The sequence below is a fragment of the Aethalodelphis obliquidens genome, unplaced genomic scaffold, assembly GCF_003676395.1.
Source record: "Aethalodelphis obliquidens isolate GAN/ISIS:26980383/991018 unplaced genomic scaffold, ASM367639v1 scaffold1, whole genome shotgun sequence".
Lineage (NCBI taxonomy): Eukaryota > Metazoa > Chordata > Mammalia > Artiodactyla > Delphinidae > Aethalodelphis > Aethalodelphis obliquidens.
In genome coordinates this window covers 47,869,035-47,890,727 of record NW_020837945.1, presented here as the reverse complement: position 1 = coordinate 47,890,727, position 21,693 = coordinate 47,869,035, and the positions used below count along the sequence as shown (strand labels likewise).

Here is a 21,693-nt window from a genome sequence, read left to right as displayed (position 1 = left end):
AGCAATCCCACTACTGGGCATATACCCTGAGAAAACCATAATTCAAAAAGAGTCATGCACCAAAATATTCATTGCAGCTCTATTTACAATAGCCCGGAGATGGAAACAACCTAAGTGTCCATCATCGGATGAATGGATAAAGAAGATGTGGCACATATATACAATGGAATATTACTCAGCCATAAAAAGAAACGAAATTGAGCTATTTGTAATGAGGTGGATAGACCTAGAGTCTGTCATACAGGGTGAAGTAAGTCAGAAAGAGAAAGACAAATACCGTATGCTAACACATATATATGGAATTTAAGAAAAAAATGTCATGAAGAACCTAGGGGTAAGACAGGAATAAAGACACAGACCTACTAGAGAATGGACTTGAGGATATGGGGAGGGGGAAGGGTAAGTTGTGACAAAGCGAGAGAGAGGCATGGACATATATACACTACCAAACGTAAGGTAGATATCTAGTGGGAAGCAGCCGCATAGCATAGGGAGATCAGCTCGGTGCTTTGTGACCACCTGGAGGGGTGGGATAGGGAGGGTGGGAGGGAGGGGGATGCAAGAGGGAAGAGATATGGGAACATATGTATATGTATAACTGATTCACTTTGTTATAAAGCAGAAACTAACACACCATTGTAAAGCAATTATACTCCAATAAAGATGTAAAAAAATAATAAGAATAAGAAAAAAAAAAGCTCAGCTATTAAAAAAAAAGCTTTTGTGCATCAAAGGACACGATCAGGAAAATGAAAAGACAATCACAGCATAGGAGAAAATCCTTGCAAATCATATATCTGGTAAGGAACTAATATCAAGAATATATAAAGAACTAAATCTCAACAAAAAGCTAAAAAAATTTTAATGGGCAAAGGAATAGAAGACTCATTTTCCAAAAGAAAGTGTACAAATGGTCGATAAGCTCAAGAAAAAATTATGAACATCATTAGTTATTAGAGAAATGCAAATCAAAACCACTATGAGATACCACTTCACACCTCCTAGGATGGTAATAATAATAATAAGTAACAAGTGTTGGTAAGGATATGGTGAAATTGGAATCGTAATACATTGCTGGTGGGAATGTAAAATGGTACAGCTATGTGGAAAACAATTTGACAGTGTCTCAAAAAGTTAAATATAGAATTATCACATGACTTGGCAATTTCATTCTAGGTACTATACATACCCAAATAATTGAAAGCAAACAAAAACTTCTACACAAATGTTCATAGCAGCATTATTCACAAGAGCCAAAAGTTAAAAACAATCCAAATGTCCATCAGCTGATGATGAATTAGCACCATGTGGTATTATGGCAGTATATTATTCAGCCATAAAAAGTGACATATTAATATATAATACAACATGGATGAACCTTGAAAACATGTCAGAGAAAGAAACTAGACACAAAAGGTAACATATTGCATGATTCTGTTTACATGAAATAGCCAGAATAGGTAAATCCATAACAACAGAAAGCAGAGTGGTAACCAGGGACTGGGAGGAGAGGAAAAGGAAATGACTGGTTAATGGATCCGTGGTTTCCTTTTGGGGTGATGAAAATGTTTTAGAACTAAATAGAGGTGATAGTTGCACAACACTGTGAATGTACTAAATGCTGCTGAATTATACACTTTAAAATGCATAAAATGTTGCCAGAGAGGAGAGAGGTGGGGGGGGATGAGAGAAATCAGTGAGGGAGATTAAGAGGTACAAGCTTCCAGTCACAAAATAAAAGAGTCACAGGTATGAAATGTACAGTGTTGGGAATAGTCAATAATTATGTAATAGCTTTGTATGGTGACAGATGGCAACTAGAGTATTGTGGTGATCATTTTGAAATGTATAGAAATATCAAATCACTATGTTGTGCATGAGGGACTAACAAATAAAATTTTTATTTTTCAATTATACTTCAAAAACAAACAAACAAATTCTTAGAAAAAGAAATCAGATTTGTGGTTACCAGAAGTGGAAGGTGGGAGGAAGAGATATTGGATAAAGGCACTCAAAAGGTACAAACTTCCAGTTATACAATAAATAAGTAATATAATGTACAATATGATCAATAGAATTATCACTGCTGTATGTTATATATGAAAGTTAGAGTAAATTCTAAGATTTCTTATCACAGGAAAAAGAATTTTTTTCTTTGTCTTTAATTTTGTTTCCACATGAGATGATGGATATTCACTAAACTTATTTTGGTAATCATTTCATTAGGTAAGTGAAATCATTATGCTGTACACTGTAAATTTATACTGGGCTGTACATCAATTATTCCTTAATAAAACTGGAAAAGGAAGGGAGGGAGGGAGGCAGGAGGGAAGGAAGGAAGGAAGGAAGGTTAATTCTATGTTATATGAATTTTACTCCAATAAAAATTTAAGATACATAGATGATAGGTAGATAGAGGAACAGATGTCAGGTTTCAAGATCCAAACGAAATAGAAAACCAAGATAATTACTTGGATAATTGTACAAATGTCTATCATATTAGCTAACTATGTGTCAGTTACAGTGCTTAGGAGGTTTCCTTACTATGGCCCTTCAATAATGTGGTCTTTTTTTTTTTTTTTTTTTTTTAAGGCTGCATTGGGTCTTCATTGCTGCGTGCAGGCTTTCTCTAGTTGCGGTAAATGGGGGCTACTCTTCATTGAGGTGTGCCGGCTTCTCACTGCGGTGCCTTCTATCGTTGTGGAGCATGGGCTCTAGGCACGCAGGTTTCAGTAGTTGTGGCTCGTGGGCTCTAGCGCGCAGGCTCAGTAGTTGTGGCGCAGGGGCTTAGTTGCTCCGTGGCATGTAGGATCATCCCAGACCAGGGCTCCAACCCGTGTCCCCTGCATTGGCAGGTGGATTCTTAACCACTGTGCCACCAGGGAAGTCCCCAATAATGTGCTATTATCCCAAGTTAATGTATTGTTATCCTCTTTAACCAGATGAGAAAATTAGGTGGTTTAGTGATTTGCTCCTGATCATACATCTAATAAATGAAATCTTACAGGGGAAAAAAAAGGATTTAGTTTATAATATTGAGTGAAACCATTTCTGTTTGAAATTTCAAGTAATGTGAATAAATCGGGGAAAGCTAAGATTTGTGCCTTAATCACGTGTTCCTGTTTCCCATTTTAAAGGATTCCCTTTAGTTGGAAGGAGAACTGCCATTTGTACCACTTGGTAGATGTACTGCCATGTGTCAGGCACTTTAACCACACTCATACACATAAACTTCACAGTAATTCTCATTCTCACAACAACCCCAGGAAGAAGGTATCATTATCCCCATATTACAGAGGGTAAAACTGGAACTCAGAGACTTCAGTAACTTCCCCAACATTTCAAAATGGCCAAATGACTAAGACAGGGTTCCAAACCATGACCGTCTGGCTGCAAAACTCTGTGTGTTCTTTCTTCTACCCCACACTCTCTTTCATCATTTAGCCTTTCGTGGAGCAGTATGAAGGACAGTGGCCTGGACAACAGGGTCCATGTGAGTCATCTCAGCAGTTCTGATACGGTTTGAACAATCAGTACTGAGATGGTAGTTGGTCCCATGAAGACATGGTACTGTCTTACCCTTAAAACACAGATTAGAGACTGGCAGACCCTGGTCCACATCTGCATCACAGACATTCTTTGCCTGGCCTGCACACTTTTTAAAATAATTTGAATTAGTTTTCAACATTTAAAAAATTAGGGAACTTCACACAAAAGTCTGCAGTCTCAGCTTATTTCTAAAAATAGAAATATTTCTATTTTTTTTTCCAAAGCATGAGCCACAATATGTGCTCTCCATCGATTTATCATTCAGGTTGGTAGTTGCCTGACCAAGAGGAGCAATCCAGAGGTCTTTATTTTTACTCTGGTGCTATGCATTTTATTTATTAACCAATGTCACATTCATAAAGTTTTCCAAAATATCATGAGTTGAAATTAGCAAGGTACTGTGTAATAACTCCTTCCTGCCCTCCTCTACATCCCAGGAGACAGAATCCCTTTGTTGTCTCTATTTTAGAGATAAGAAAACTAAGTAACGCACGAGCCTGCCCTTCCATCTCCAAACAGTTACAAAAGTATTTGCGTCATTGCTGCTGTGTCTCACCCGCCAAGGGCTGGGGATTCTGCATTAGGACATGGTAACGTTCTAAAGGAATGAGGAGTTAACACCACTGGCAAAAGATAGATCAGTCATCAGATTAGAGATCTGAACCTACAGCATCCAGAAACTCCAGGAGAAAAATGCCACCCAGCTAGTTTGCCTGCTGTTTGGACATATCCGTGTTTTGCAATACCCCTTTATATACTGTTAGGAAAGCTCACTGTGGAGACCACAGTGACCAGAGCCCAGGTCTCTGAAGGCCCTGTAAGAAAGCGAGACTTGCTGGCTTCTCTGTGCTCACTGTTTGGAAATGACAAGAAGGAAACTGACAAGTTTCCTACAAGAAGTCATGTAGTCAATTCTCAGTTCAGGGGGCCCAGCCATTTTAGCTAGGGTGCCAGGACCATGAGAATCTGCCTCTCATGTCCTCCTCTCTCATCAATTCAGGGAGGATGACAGAGAAATTCTGGGTCAAGAAAGGGCCTTTTAGGAAGGTTGAGTTTAATGCACAATGGACTAGCTCTCCAGTTCCCACCTATCAGTGTCACCTATCTTCCTTCAATGCCGTCCACACCACCCATCTACCCGATTGCGGAGTGATTTGCTCCAGCTCCCAGAGGGAAGACTTAGCAGTTGTGGGCTAAATGGTGCCCTCTAAAAGGGCATGTTGAAACCCTAACCCCAGATACCTGTGAATGTGACCTCATTTGGAAATAAGTTATTTGTAGATGTCATCCAGATGAGATGAGGTCATATTGGATCAGAACTGGCCCTGCATCTAATGATGGGTGTCCTTACAAGAAGTCCATATGAAGACACAGGCACACAGAGACACACAGGTGTGACTATGGAGGCAGAGATTGGAGTCATGCTGCCAAGTCAAGGATTGCTGGCAACTGACTAGGAGGGTAGCATGGGACAAATTCTCCCTTTGGGCCCCCAAGACAGAATCAACCTGCTGCCACCTTGATTCTTAGTTCCATCTCCCAGAACAGTGAAGCATAAATTTCCATTGTTTTAAGTCTTCCTGCTTGTGGGAATTTGTGACTGCCGCCCTAGGACACTAATACAGGAAGGAGCTAAGCCTGAAATAAGGAGAAGAGTATCAACTGTCCTAAAGCTCAAGCCTGGACACACTGGTGACTCTCAACCATCTTTCAAACCCCAACTCAAGTTTACCTTCTTCTGGAAGCTTTCTCAACACTCTTCCTATGGAATTAACAATATCTCCTCAAGGCATGAGGTATTTTCAGGTTGGAATATTTCATTCAAGCAACAGTCTCATGAGACATCATTTCTATTTTTTATTTGAGGAAACTTAAGCTCACAGAATAGCTAGTCTATGGTCATGTGATTAATATGGTAGATCCAGAATTCAGACCCAGGTCTGCTTGACCTGGAAGCTCACAGACTTCTCCCTCCATGCCATAGTCACAACCCTTTTTTTGGAGCTTCCAAAATGAAATCTCTCAGTCATCATCAATTTTACCAAAGCATTTACTGTTTTACACCAGGAAAAGAGAAACTTTGAGCACCCTCTACTGCTAATCTCACTGGGATCCTCATAGCCTAATATACTGAACGCTAAATATTTGACTGAAGGCCACTGTGAAGCCTGTGAACAGAGTTAACAGATGTGATTATACTGAAAGCCATAGAAACGTTTGGAAAGTCACTTCAGGCTAAACCCAAGTAAATTAGGAAAGTTGAAAATTAAGGCCAGATAATGCCACAACCCATTAAATCTTCCTTCAATTGTAAAAGTCACTATTCTTTCATCTGCTGTCCTAATTTCCTTCCTAATATAAAATTCCAAGAAAAAAAAGGTCTGAAAAAGAATTTTTTTCTTGCTGTATCTTGTGTGTCACTCCTGAATATCTGTTTTAGACTAGTTTAAGCTTCATTAGTATCACATTTAAAATGTAAATAATTATCTTCTCTAATAGGCATCCAGCCAGGGCCCATTACCTATATGTTAGTTCGAATTTCCTAGTGTTTTCTTTCTTATTTTCCAGTCACTTATTTCAACACTATAAGCCTAAGCAAGTGTTTGAGCTACCATATCAGACCTCAGACCACTGCTGCTTAGTTGGGTCTTTTTGTCATTTTCAAATGAACTTTTATCATTCTTAAAGGTAAGACAAGGCTGCATTTTAGTTTGGGCTTAGAGATCTGGGGATCATGGGAGTTGCTGGTGCAATTAGTGGAGCTGGGAGGTACAGCTGAAGCAATTGTCCAACATCTTGAGAAGCAAAGGCAGCAAGTGTGTCTTCCTCATTTCCTGATTCTCTCTGAGCCATGGCTCTGACCACGAAGGGTGGGAATTTGAGAATGACAAAGCGAGCTTTCTAAAGTGAGCTTTAGAAATATTGTCGCACACACAGACTCAGAAAACACGATTCATGGAATAAATGGACCCAAGGGATTTTTTTTTTCTTTTTTAAATTGCATCGTGGTTAGGTTTTTGAGAAAATATATTTGGCTGTAATGTGGTTTAGGAAAGAGACCATTTTTAATAGGTTGGGAGGAGAATTCCCTCCAGGTTTGTCTACTACCTAATTATTTATAGATGAGTTATTTTAAAAATGGCCACTGTGAGCATTTGCCTCATTCAGTTCACCATACTTATGGTTCCAAGAATCTAGGTGTACCTTTTCTCTAATCTGTCTATATATTGTTTAAGTGCTAGTATTGTGCTTAATATTAACCATGTATGGAGAAGTAGTGAGAGAAAAAAATATGGTGAAAAGGAAATCACAATGTAATAGTATTAGCTTGAGATAGAGTTTGGGGCATAAACATTCATAGCAACAAAACATGGAAGCATAATAAATTCACCTAAGTCCCTGAAACATTTTTGTTTCAGAGGAATCTAACAGGGAGGGGGCGAGGGAGATGTACTATGGCTAAAGCTTCATTTCCTGCCAGTGTGTGTGTTTGCATTGATACGAAATGTTCATTTTCCTTTAAGTCCCAAACGTTACTTAGTCTGGCTGCCAGGTAAAGAAAGATACTAGTCTAGACATAATGATGGCTGGAAAATTTTTTAAATAATCTCAGATTTGTGCCCCAAGACTTTAACCTCATATCTCTTCCTTAGAAAAGCTCCTGGGGAAATGTGAAAAGATTATTTATCTGCCAAAAGGGACAAAATTAAGCCAACCTATTCTCAGTTGTGACACCCCACAGCTTCCTCCCTCAGATATTTAATTAATCATTAATTATTAATGGAACTCAAATTAGTTTCATTAATTCTGCTCTTACCTTTATTATTCCTTTCTTCAACTCTCTTTGGGTTTCCCCTTTTTACTTTTTTTTTTATATAAGTTTATTTTTTAGTTATTCTTGGCTGCATTGGGTCTTTGTTGCTGAGCGCGGCTTTCTCTAGTTGTGGCACGCGGGCTTCTCATTGCAGTGGCTCCTCTTATTGCAGAGCTCGGGCTCTAGGTGCGTGGGCTTCAGTAGTTGTGGCTTGTGGGCTCTAGAGCGCAGGCTCAGTAGTTGTGGTGCACGGGCTTAGTTGCTCCGCGGCATGTGGGATCTTCCCGGATCAGGGTTCAAATCCGTGTCCTCTATATTGGCAGGCAGTTTCTTAACCACTGCACCACCGGGGAAGCCCTCCCCTTTTTTCTTACTTTCTAACTTCTTTATTTGAATATTTAGCTCTTTAAGAAACTTGATTTAGTAAATATATGTAGAATCTTCAACACAGCAAAGACAGAATATACTTTCTTTTCAGATACATGGAACATTTACTACCACTGACATTGGGCTATGTCCCAAAGGAAGTCCCAACACATTTCAAAGAGAACACATACAAAGCAATTGAATTGAAAATAAATAATAAAAAGAAAAAATATTTTTGGAAACTGAAAAGTGCACTCCTAAATAACTCATAAATTAAAAAGGAAAGCACATAGAAAATGCAACATTCAAAATTGCCCAAGAGAATAAAGACACAGACCTACTAGAGAATGGACTTGAGGATATTGGGAGGGGGAAGGGTAAGCTGTGACAAATGAGAGAGTGGCATGAACACATATACACTACCAAACGTAAAATAGATAGCTAGTGGGAAGCAGCCGCATAGCACAGGGAGATCAGCTCTGTGGTTTGTGACCACCTAGAGGGGTGGGATAGGGAGGGTGGGAGGGAGGGAGACTCAATAGGGAAGAGATATGGGAACATATGTATATGTATAACTGATTCACTTTGTTATAAAGCAGAAACACACCATTGTAAAGCAATTATACTCCAATAAAGATGTTAAAAAAAAAAACAAGTTGCCCAAGAGTGAAAGCTACCACACACCAAATCTCACAGGAGGTAGCTACAGTAGTGTATAGAAGAAATTCTATAGCCTTAGGTGTATTTATTTAAAAACAAGAAAAACTGAAAATAAGTGAACATTCAACTCAAAAAACTAAAAGGGGAGAAGCAGAATACAGCCTCATGACATTAAAGAAAAAATTGAAAATAAGGAGAAATTAACAAATCCATAACTATAAGATAAAATTTTAACAGACCTCTATCAGAAAGTGAAAGATCAAATGGATGGAAAGCAATTAGGAGTAGAGAATATGTAAACATATAACTAAAAAGAGTTCCAAGAACCTGGTTTTATCCCCACATCAAGAGGAACTCTTCAATTTCCTTTTAGCTCCCCTGGAGCCAAAGAACCAACTGCCATGTCTACCCTAGACCTGGAGCCCTCAGGCCTGCAGCCCAGCTCTACTCTGGCTCTGCATTTCTATTCTGTGTCTGGACCACAGGTGGCTTGCCCTATTTTTGTTTGTGTTGTTTAATTGCAACTACGTATTTTTTAGTCTCTTACTTTCATTTACTTTTCTCTTCTTTTGATTTCTTTTTTATTTTATAAGTATTTTTGATAGTTTATGTGTCATTGTTATATGTTTGAAGCAGAGGAGATACACTGAAGCATAAACTCACTGTGTCATCTTGACCGGAAGTTATCACTTTTAAATTTTTTTTAATTTATTTTTAGTTTTGAATTGGCAATACACGTACATAGCAAAACATTCCAATCAAGAGATATAGAATACATAATCATGTTTTACATGCCATTCTATTTCGCTTCCCAGCAGATGATAAATAATCTCACAGAACAACTTCTGTATACCAACTGGTTAAATTCACCGATTATCAATTTTATCACATGATAAGGTATTTGTTATTTTTTCTATACCATTTTTCCTTCAAAATAAGCCCTGGGCTTCCCTGGTGGCGCAGTGGTTGAGAATCTGCCTGCCAATACAGGGGACACGGGTTCGAGCCCTGGTCTGGGAAGATCCCACATGCTGCAGAGCAATTAGGCCCGTGAGCCACAACTACTGAGCCTGCGCGTCTGGAGCCTGTGCTCCGCAACAAGAGAGGCCGTGACAGTGAGAGGCCCGCACACTGTGATGAAGAGTGGCCCCCGCTAGCCACAACTAGAAAAAGCCCTCGCACAGAAACGAAGACCCAACACAGCCAAAAATAAATAAATATATTAAATTAAAATAAAAATAAGCCCTGAATCTAGTCCTCTCTTTACTAGCCTCTGTTCCAACAGCCTTTCTAGTCCCCCATAAGCTTAAATATCACATCTTTCCTAGCCATGATGCTTTGACCATGATGTTTCTCTTCCTCTTGTCTACCAGTGCTTTCTTACCACTCCTCGCTGAAATGCAAATCCTTGGAATAACCTCCTCATCCCAAATCGCTGCACTTTAGTGACTAAAAATCTCTAAGAAATCTTCCCTGATTAAACCACATTCACCTTTCATCCCAGACTTTCTTTACATCTATATATGTATGTTGGATTATGATTTATCAGTCTCTATAAAGTATATGTTCACTGATTGGAATACATGTTTTCAACACTCCAACGTCAGGGAGTCAACAGTAAAATGGAAAGTGCCTGGGACTTGGAGTCAGACAGACCCACATTTAGGTGCTAGCTCCATTACTGTGTGATCCTGGGAAAGTAACTTGGTCTCTCTGAGTCTTCTTTGTCAGTAAATTGGGGATGATAATACCTAACGTCCAAGTCATCATGAGGACAAAATGAAACAATGTGCATGTAAAAGTCCCATACAGTGGCCGGCACATAATTGTTTCTCAGTACATAATAATTTCCTCCCTTTCCTGCCTTCCATATGTTTCTTGAGCTTATTACCCATTAGGCTTTAAGCTGCTTTAGCATCAGAAACTGCTTCCAGCTAAAATCACTGGCTCAGAGTTCCTACAAAATGGATACTCAGGTGTGTGATGAAAATGCACACACCCAACCTCCTTCCCTGCTGCTCTATCACCGCTCCCACCAGGGCCACCAGGCCACTCAAAGAAACATCACCTCTCAAAGGTCCACATTCTCACTACCAGCAGCACATCAGAAGGAAGTCTCTGGGTTCTAGAGCAAAACACCCACCAATCAAAGAGAGAAGGTTATCAGCGGAGATACCAGGTACATTAATTGGAGGCCCAACTCACCTGCCAGAACCAGCTTCCCTGAAGTAGGAAAAAGCTTATCCGCAGAAGTTCCACAGTTATATTGGTCAGTATGAACAGCTCCAAGAAGGCAATCAGGCCTGTCAAAAAGATGACCAAGACCAGAAGCTTGTGCACAAACATGTCCAGCATCTCTCGACCATGAGTGTGATTGTAGAAGACAAAACCTGATACAGGGAGAAAAAATAGTTTGTCTTTTTCAATGAAATTACCTACTGTTTCTCTCTCTCTCTCTCTCCCTCTCTCTCTCTCTCTCTCTCTCTCTCTCTCTCTCTCGACACAAAACTTTACAAACACACACATTTCTTTGTCCGAAATATCAGGTGCCCACTGCTTCCCACGATAATGGAAACCTCTACCATTTTTGGAGTCACCACTACCTCTTTAGGATGGAATCTTTTGAAATCTCCTTTTCCCTTCCCCAACCTTTATTCTCTCCTCCAATATGTCATGACATTTTCAACCAACTATATTTCAAAGCACCTCTTATGCAAAAGGATGAATAATAAGCAGGATGAGGGTAGGGCAGCAGGAGTTAGGGTGAATAGGCAGAGGAATGAGACAAAGCCTCGCCTTAAGAAATTCAGTCCACTGGAGGCAGCAGATATACACACAACTCATAAAAGTGCACTTTGATGGGTATGACAAGATTCTCTGGAAGCTTCCAAGAAGTAGTAGCTAGCTACATTTTTTAATCCCATGGACAGATTCCGGCTTCAGCTTCATTCTTTTCATTTGGATGAGGAGGAAAGGATGTTCATTCAAAATATGGTAACATCCTGAGATAATGAGAATCATGCTTAGTTGTTGGTGCCCAACTTTTATCTAGCTCTTGTTTTCAAAGAGCGTTTGGCAAAAGCTCTTACCTTTAGACGTGGGAGGCAAGGTGGACGTTAGGAAATGACTGCCTCCTGATAACTGGGGGCTTTTTCAGTTCTATGATCAATCTATCTTTTACATATAAAATAAATGAAAACAAATCATTAAATACTTGTTTTCAGTGTTTCCTTATACAGTAACAGGGAGGCCAACTGAACAAAAAAATGTTAGGACCTCATTTTTCTGTGACTGAATTTTTTGGACCCTGCTTATCATGTAATGGTGGAGTTTTACTATATCAATATTAAAAAGGCTAGTTTGTAGGTATGGAAGCTACTCTGCTGTGAGTGGTCTCTTCGTTTGAGGATATATATGCTTCACTACTCTGAGCTCAGTTTCACATGTTAAAGATGGAAATAATGATAATCTCCAGGATAAACCAGAGATAAATAACCATGGTAGGTGGTTCTTTAAGACAGATGTGAAATATGAATAAAACACATTGAATGATTGCGCTTGTCCAGCTATACTAAATGAGTCAGTAGGGAAGGAAAAACTTGGGCATACTGTCTAGGACATCTCAATAGCTCACCATGGCCCAAACAGATGGCCCTGTGGGTCAAGGCTGCACCAGGACACTAAAGGAGTATTATTGTAAAGGGCTAGACAAATGTCCAATAATAGTGAAAGGTATATGAAAATACTCATACTTACCCTCCACAAATAAGGCATTTGCTAACATTAACTTGGTAAAGGAGGCAGGAAGTGACCTGATGGTGGAACATAAGATGTTTGTCACACCCAGCAGCCCAAAGAAGAAGTACATGGTAAAATGATGCCAGCCCAGGAGTTGGACCCACTGGCCCTCTTTGTAGTCATATAAGGTCAGGTGCGGTCCTCCAGGAATAAACTGTTCTCCAAGCATGCCTACGGAGGGACATAGCACACTTTAAGCAATCTTTCCATAACTTTATTGAGAAAGCAGGAAGATGCAGAAGGATCAGCCTACTGCTTAGTCCAATATAGTGTCCTTTTATGACATTGATTCATCTTTCGGGGCTGTTCCCTAACAGCTGAGCACTGGTTCTTTAGGCTGGTTTTAGAGCTTCAAATACTGGTTTGGATAATCACTTTTAGTCAAAGATGGCCAATTTAGTCAAACAGCTATTTCAGATCTTCAAAGCTAATGATCTTAGTTCCACTGAGTTCCCCGATCAGTTCCACTGACGGTCTTAGTTCCTATTTTAATTTAATGACTAGATAAATCCTGAGTAATTTTGGATTTAGATTTGTGAGATTAGTTCTATGGCATCTGATTACTTCCTTCTTATACACTATGTCTTTGGGTAGGGAGTTGTGCTTGGTTCAGGATTAAAATGCTAGAGTTCAGCTTCTCCCCAATTAAGGATAACCGAGAAAGCACAGACAGATACAGCATAGAGTCTAGTCAGTTACACATTTAAGCTTTCTTGAAGATGCTGCTTTATTTATTAATCTATAGAATTTGGCAACGAAATCCCTCTCTTTAAAACTTTAAAAACACAGAACATTTTTACAGAATCATGGAGCCAATGGAAAGGCCTTACAATCATCTGGCCCAACCTCCCTCTCTAATTTAGTAATCACACAAAGAGGATGAGCGCAGGAGATAAGTTTTCTTCAGCCTGACCGTCTGGACAGCCTATCGGCAATGATTTATTATTGAAGCCTTCCCATAATCATTTGATTATTTTGGTGTCATTTTGAAAAATGGTTTCTGATAGAGTTTACTCTTTCAGGCATCAGAATAATTGATACAAAATTATTTTAAAGGCTCCAACTAATTCTATAAAGGAAATTCACCTTGAATGGGCAGGCAAGTTAACAGCTATGACTAACTCATTAAGGAATAGCCCTTTGTATAAACATGAAGTATCACCTTCTAGTAAATTATATCAGATAGAAATTACAATTAGAATATGTATTTCAGTATTTTTGAATAAAAATTTTATTTTAGCAATTTCTTGTTTTGATATTGAATCTTCTCTTTGCATGTGAAAATACCCCAAAAAGCAGACAGAACACAGAAAAGGGTCACTCACCAGTTAAAGCCATTCCAGCTATTATGATTCCCTCCAAAATTTCTACTCGATGGAATAATACTTTGGAATCAAGGTAGGAAGTCCGCTTGTGCTTTTTGAAGGCATATTTCAGAATGCACTTTGTTGTCCACCAAATCCCCAAGATAAAGAAGAAGGTTCCAGGGAGAGCATGGCCTTTGAAATCCCCCATGACTATCAAAATAATAACATATAGAAGATGAAGACATTTCATTTCCAGAATTTGGCCAAAACATCGCTTATTCCTGTAAAGTACGCTATCTTCTGATGATGATGGATACACCTCTGAGTCAGAGGATCCAGTATTACTGTCAACAGTGGTAGATCCATTAAATATCAACAATACCAAAAAGAGGAAAAATCCACATTTGTTGAACACTTACCTTGTTCTAGGCACTGTGTCAAGTGTTTTACATGTGATCTCTAATCTAATTTTCACAACATACCCATGAATGAGGGGCTAAGTCACATTTTCAATTGGGATTCAGGTTTAGAGAAGTGAAATGACTTACCTAAATCTCACAACTATTTTTGAAAAGTTTCATTGTTTTTAACAGGGAGCTCAAAAGATCTATTAAAAATGATAGTGTGTACTCAACCAACACTTACACTTTAAGCATATTTGAAAGAAAGTAACAGGAAAGTTTTACCTTTATGCTTAAAACTTGAAATGATATGAAATTGCCTACAAAAAATTTTAAGCAGGTAATTTCAAAGTATCAAGCATCAAGTGTGTGGAAGAGACCATTAGGGCTCATCAAGTATCTGTGTACTCTTCCACGCACTTTTCCCAGCCCCTTCTCCATTTGAGTCAGAACCACGTTTCTAGTTCTGGCCAATGGACTGTGGCATTTGTCACTTCCAGGCTGAGTCAGTTAAGAGACTGTATGGCTCCTTTAACTCTCTTTTCCCATGCTTTGGCAACCCTGGCATGGCATATCAGCAACATAGGAGACAGTCAACCAGCCTGCATCAGATTTTTGCAAGAAGCAACCCTTTATTGTGTTAAGTCATTAAAATGTTGAGGTTTAACAGCTTAACCCAGCCTATCCAGAGGGATACCAAGCCAAATCAATTTGTAAATTCTGTTTACACTATTGCTACATGATCGAGCAATAAAAAACAGAAATATCCTCCTTCTTTTTTGGTCAGTGCTATAGAAAACCAGTTTTGAATTATATGAGTTTTGAATTATGTGAGCAGCCCTTTCTTCAAACATATTGTACCATCTACAGAATAACGAAAAGAGAGTTCAGAATCATCCCTGTGGATCAGAGTAGGCCAGCTGCAGGAGAACTCATGAAAGGGGATTTCAGGGTTCCCCCTGGCCCAGAAGAGTTCTTTATCTCCTTGGGTGGGTACTGGACCTCTCAGTTCGGGGCAGATCCCTCTGAGTTACTTCCACATCCCTCTGACACAACTGTGAAGTTTCAAGGGGGAACTATGAAGCTGACTCCAACACTAAAAGTCTGTTAAATCTCCAATTGAGACCCCAGATGGACATTTCAGCACACCCCTGAATCATGCCTACCATCAAGAGACTCTGATTCAATGTGTCACACAGTGCTAAGAGCAGCTTCTTACCCTGACTCTGACTCTGTTAGACGTATGGTTTGGACTATGTCCCTTAAGCTCTCTGAGCCTTGGCTCTTAATTAATAAAGAAAGAGGTGGCCTAGATGACACCTGGAGTTCCTTCCTGCTCTAACAGATTCTGTGATTCATTATCCTAACCACCATCTTTATCACAGTGTTACTGAGTCCTCTTATTTGTCTTGGCTTAGACAACCACGTGAAATTGAAAAATGCTTCTACATGGGATTGAAAAGTACATCTCGACTGTAAATTTTTTGAACTTTTCTGGAAAAGAATTTGATATGTTCTAAGGAACCTTAAAAATTTTGCATTCCTTGGTACAGGAAATCCACTTCCAGGACTTTATCCTAAAGGTCTAACCAGAAATACAGGCACCAAATTAGAAACAATATATATGTCTAAAATTAGGAGATAGGGGATATATTTAGTAAAAATCAAAAATAAAAAGAATAGGATTTTTTAAAAACTGAGGAGAGGGGACTTTGGATTCAGGTTGACTAGATCTGAATCCCAACTTTACCATTTACCAGCTACATGACTTTGGGAAAGTTATTTAACCTCTCATGCCTTAGTTTCCTCTTCTGTAAAATGAGACAAATTTAAAATTAAAATGAGTTATTCCAAAGCAAATAACCCACAGTATTATTAAACAAGCTCATGCTATCCTCAACCTATCTCAAACTATGAAAGTAAAACAAGAGTAAAACCAGATGAGCAATTCTACTTGGATACCAATTGCAGAAAAGCAAGAAGCACCTATACAATTCACTTAGCAATCATTTGTGTACTGCCTATAACATTTCTCCTGCTGTTGTCTTAGAGTGTTACTAGAATCTTCAGGGGTTATTTAACTCCTTGACTGCAATTAAAGAATAAGCTCCTTGGGCTTCCCTGATGGCGCAGTGGTTGAGACTCCGCCTGCCGATGCAGGGGACATGGGTTCGTGCCCCGGTCCAGGAGGATCCCACATGCCGCGGAGTGGCTGGGCCCGTGAGCCATGGCCTCTGAGCCCTGCGCATCCGGAGCCTGTGCTCCGCAATGGGAGAGGCCACAAGAGTGAGAGCCCGCGTACCGCAAAAAAAAAAAAAAAAAAAAAAAAAAAAAAGAATAAGCTCCTTGAAAGCAGGAACCATAAATCTATTCTTCTATTTCCCCACTGGACCTACATAGTGTCTTATACACTGTGAAGTTCTAACTTAACAAAAGTAACTAAGCCCTTCTTATAATACAAGATCACATATTTATACAACACGTCCATTGAACTAATCATCTACCCATCCATTACCAGAAAATAATTTTTCCTCCAGTTACCACCATTCACCCACTTGCCCAAACCCAAAATGTGAGAGTCATCCTAAAGTCCACCTATGTCCCTGAAAACTAATTGGTTATTGATACTTACTGCCTCTGCTTCCTTAGGTCAACCCTCTCCTGCCCCAAACTTGGCTGACTTCCCCTAGCCTCTTCAGTTTTATCTGCTTGGGGAAATCCTCCCTGACGGCCCAGATAGGAGAGGACCGCTCTTATACCTTCTCAAAGCACCCAGTTCTTACTTCAATGAATTCTTTGTGTGATTAGTTACTGAAAGTCTGCCTTCTCCATTAGCCTGTGAAATTTCACTATATTGTGAAAGCCTGTGAAGCAGGTACTTGAGGTTTCTCAGAGGTTAGGAGCCTGGTCCTGTTTTTGTTTGTTTGTTTGTTTGTTTGTTTTTTAAGGCTTCTGGTATAGGAAAAAAAGGAAGAAAATTCCAAAACAGAGTTACCAAAACTGTGGTTGCTTTTAAATGTTTACTTTTACCTAATAAGTACTTTGAACACACACGTGAAACATACTACCTATCTTGGAGATAACATGAAAATTTCTGAATTGTGCAGCTCTAGGCCAAATCCACCTCTATGACCAGTTAACAGGTTCCTGCTGCCCCAAAGGCTGAATGGACCAATATATCTCAGCACAGCCCATTGGGATGTGATACGGAGGCAATGGGGAATAGTTGAAAGATTTTGAGATGAGCAGAGTGGGATAAGAAATGACTCCTCGGGCTTCCCTGGTGGCGCGGTGGTTAAGAATCTGCCTGCCAGTGCAGGGGACACGGGTTTGAGCCCTGGTCTGGGAGGATGCCACATGCCACGGAGCAGCTAACCCCATGCACCACAACTGCTGAGCCTGCGCTCTAGAGCCCGTGCTCTGCAACAAGAGAAGCCACTGCAATGAGAGGCCCATGCACTGCAACAAATAAAAGTAAATAAATTTAAAAAAAAAGAAATGATTCCTTGTTCTTATATCAGTTATAGAACTTCTGTATCTTTAGCCTTTTAATCTGAAACACTCTGATGCTTCCAATCTTTCTCTGTTTAAAAGACCCAAACAAAATGAAGTCAAAGCAGCTTGTTGTATTTGCCTGGCTAAGGGACTAAGCAGACCCAGTTGCTCCTGGCAACAAAATGGCATTCATTTGATTTCACTTCCACTGTGGAGAGGAAAAAATCACTCAAATCCTCAAACAACACTTCACTCAACTTCTAGAAAACCACTCTCTGTATATCTGTCTTTTGTTACCTGTTTTTCTATTGCCTACAGGTACAACTCACTGCTTATGAAAACATAGTAGTCCAGGGTTTAATTAGATCTCAATCAAAAAAGCAGACACATTGCCCTTGGAAGGAGAACACAGGGCTTTCCTCTTCCACAAAGCAGAACATACCTGCCAGAAAGCTAGCAGAAACCCCAGGGAAAATCACCAGGATAGCAAACCAAAAGGTCCTTCCTCAACATCCTCCCTGCTTAATCGCACCATTTGTAATCTCGTGGGGAAAGAGGTTCAGGCAGGCCTAAAATGGTGGGCTTCAAGATTCAATCACTGGCTTCCAGCTGCCATTCATCCTAAAAATGTTTATTCCTCCCCATCTGAAAAAAACCCTCTGCTCCTAATGACACCAACCATCACCCTCTGGGCTAAGACAAGAAGCAACCCCTAAAACCCTCATTGGCTCCTTTTTTCTGACCACTGCCATACACACACACTCACTCACCACCCGAAAATATTTTTAAACTCTAGCACTTGGGGTTAATATTGGGCAAATCTCAAGATCTAAATCAGGCGTTAGGTGTTAATTCCCATTAACCAAAGTCACTTAAACCAAAAACCAGACCTGTGTACAGAAAGAGGAGAGAACTCAAAATAGCCCAGAGAAAGAAATCCTACAATTTACTTGTTGGAATCTCAACAAAATATCTAACTTCAATATAAAATGAATACCATGGAGAAAAACTTAAACTAAAAATTCATCTTGAGCCAGCACCAAAATAAAGTATCCCTAAATCTTAATTAGTGACTCATATTTCAAGACATTTATATATTCCAATACACTAAACCAATTAGAGCCATTTCTTGAGCTCACTTTACCGTTTGCCTTAATTCTAAAAGCAAAGTGTATACAAGCATATATAGCTTTAAATTTTTTTGATTCTCCATCATTCCATACCAGTTCTTTCTCTCCAAAATTTCAACTGTTTTGAAAGACTATTCTTAGTTAAATTATCCTTACCGTCACACTTTCCTCAGTGTCAAGTCAAATGCAATTCTCTTCTCCCAGAAGAGAATTTACAATCGTTCCAGTCTCAAGAAGGAAAAGTAGATACCGACTGGTCTAAATCTAAAACTGCCCACTCTTCCTCCTTGGAGACTTAACCTATGTGCTCATATCTTTCCAGCTTGAACTTGAGCAAATAAGTCTTCAGAATGTCACAATGCCTGCATAAATGTGAATCTAAGGACCACCCCCTTTTGAACATCCTAACTTCCAGTCCAAACGTTGTGCCGTAGAGTACTTCCCGACTCACCTTGACATCTCACCCACATGACCACAGTCATGTCCCACCTGCTGTGAAAACCAAAGCCAATGGAGCATGTCTGATCTTTGCTACCTCTCTTCCAGGCCATCAAGATGGACAGACGACAAAGGGAATGGTTACGGCAGCAGTAACATAATAAAGCATCATTGATAAGATAAACCATTTTGTAACATACAGTGCCTCAAGCAAGGTGCTAAGGTTGGAGTCATTGCTAAGGTGCTAAGGTTGGAGTCATTGCCAAAATCAAAGTTATAGGAATAGGAAAAGATGATTGCAAAAATGCTTTAGGTCAACAGTGAAGCTCACTTGCCCTCAAGGAATACACAATCTGATAGAGAGAAAAGTGAATAAATAAGTTAGAAAAAATTATTCTAAACCAACGTGAGGCTTGCACAAAGTGAAATGTGAGCAAGAAAGAAAGAACAGTCTAACTCTAACCTGGAGAGCAAGCAGCTGTTACCCTATCTGCATTCAAGTTTTATTTCCCCCCTCAACGTAAACTCTTGGTGAACAAGGGCCATATCCCCTATATTTCACACCTAGTAAGCACTCAATAAAATAGCTAATGAATGATGAGCTCCTGCCTGGGACCCCACCTCCCTGAAACCCTGGCCTCGGTGGCAACCAGGATCAGAAATAGCTGGAGAGGGCTTCCCTGGTGGCGCAGTGGTTGAGAATCTGCCTGCCAATGCAGGCGGCACGGGTTCGAGCCCTGGTCTGGGAAGATCCCACATGCCGCAGAGCAACTAGGCCCATGAGCCACAACTACTGAGCCTGCGCGTCTGGAGCTTGTGCTCCACAACAAGAGAGGCTGCGACAGTGAGAGGCCCGCGCACTGCGATGAAGAGTGGCCCCCGCTCGCCACAACTAGAGAAAGCCCTCACACAGAAACGAAGACCCAACACAGCCAAAAATAAAGAAAGAAAGAAAGAAAGAAGCTTTCATTTAAAAAAAAAAGAAAGAAAAGAAATAGCTGGAGAGGCTAATTAAATGCAGATTCCTAAGCTCATTCATATCTACTAAATCAATCGGCAGGGGGAGCCCCAGTATTTATTTTTATTATTTAGTATTTTATTTTTGGCTGTGTTGGGTCTTTGTTGCTGCGTGCAGGCTTTCTCTAGTTTCAGCACGCAGGGGGTACTCTTCGCTGAGGTGCGCGGGCTTCTCATTGCGGTGGCTTCTCTTGTTGTGGAGCACGGGCTCCAGGCGCACGGGTTTCAATAGTGGTGGCACACGGGCTCTAGAGCACAGGCTCAGTAGTTGTGGCGCACGGGCTTAGTTGCTCCGCGGCATGTGGGATCTTCCCGGACCAGGGCTCGAACCCGTGTCCCCTCCATTGGCAGGCAGATTCGTAATCACTGCGCCACCAGGGAAGCCCCAGAACTCTGCATTTTTAACAAGCACTCACAAGTTATTCTTTATGTATTCTTTGAGTTTTGAGAACCAAGGGCTTAGAGTATGTGGAGACAAGCAAAGGGGCGCTAAGACGCTCAGGTTTAAATGTGACCTCCTCATAGATAAGGGCAGAGACTAGAAAAGGTTTCTGAATAGTCCTATCAAACAGTCTTCATCAAGTACATTTGAGGAGGTTAAACACTACAGGGAAAGGGCTCCTCTTTCTGTGACTGTCTATCATTGAGTTCTTAGCACATGTAAAGGAGGTGAAGCTTTGCCCGTAGCAAGACTATTTATTTACTACTACTGTAGTCAAAGTCAGAATGCACAGGGCTGCCAATAAAGAAGAAAGCTGGCCTGAGTAGCCTGCAATGACTTCATCTGACAAAGGTCTAGTCATCTGTCAAAAATTAAAACTTTTATATGCAACTGGCAAAGAAGCACAGGAAAAGATGTTCAATATCATTATTCATTTGGGAAATGCTAATTAAAATAATAAATACCAATACATATCCACTAGAACAGACAAAGTTTAAAAAACAGTATCACATGTTGGCAAGAATGTGGACAACTGGACCTCATACACTGCAGGTGGGAACACAAAATGGTACAGCCCCATTGGAAAGCAATTTGTAACTTTTTTTTTACATCTTTATTGGAGTATAATTGCTTTACAATGGTGTGTTAGTTTCTGCTTCATAACAAAGTGAATCAGTTATACATATACATATGTTCCCATATCTCTTCCCTCTTGCGTCTCCCTCCCTCCCACACTCGTTAACCCACCCTTCCAGGCGGTCACAAAGGACCAAGCTGATCTCCCTGTGCTATGCAGCTGCTTCCCACTAGCTATCTACCTTACGTTTGGTAGTGTATATATGTCCATGCCTCTCTCTCGCTTCGTCACAGCTTACCCTTCACTCTCGCCATATCCTCAAGTCCATTCTCTAGTAGGTCTGTGCCTTTATTCCTGTCTTACCCCTAGGTTCTTCATGACATTTTTTTTTTCTTAAATTCCATATATATGTGTTAGCATACGGTATTTGTCTTTCTCTTTCTGACTTACTTCACCCTGTATGACAGACTCTAGGTCTATCCACCTCATTACAAATAGCTCAATTTCGTTTCTTTTTATGGCTGAGTAATATTCCATTGTATATATGTGCCACATCTTCTTTATCCATTCATCCGATGATGACACTTAGGTTGTTTCCATCTCCGGGCTATTGTAGATAGAGCTGCAATGGATATTTTGGTGCATGACTCTATTTGAATTATGGTTTTCTCAGGGTATATGCCCAGTAGTGGGATTGCT

At 40.1% G+C, this 21,693-nt stretch overlaps 1 protein-coding gene across 6 annotated transcripts in view; it reads right to left on the bottom strand.

Moving 5' to 3' along the window:
* TMEM45A (transmembrane protein 45A) overlaps positions 1-21,693 on the bottom strand; it is a 111,546-nt gene that overhangs the window by 36,066 nt on the left and 53,787 nt on the right. For 5 of the 6 annotated variants that reach the window (XM_027103441.1, XM_027103449.1, XM_027103473.1 and 2 more), the window contains exons 2-4: positions 13,513-13,704; positions 12,146-12,358; positions 10,595-10,779 (exon numbers count right to left, since the gene is read on the bottom strand). In XM_027103441.1, the coding sequence (XP_026959242.1) occupies positions 10,595-10,779; positions 12,146-12,358; positions 13,513-13,702 (588 nt within the window). In that variant the 5' untranslated portion in view covers positions 13,703-13,704. Of the gene's footprint in view, positions 1-10,594; positions 10,780-12,145; positions 12,359-13,512; positions 13,705-16,678; positions 16,702-21,693 lie in introns of those variants that run through there. The other variant, XM_027103454.1, reaches the window with a different exon arrangement.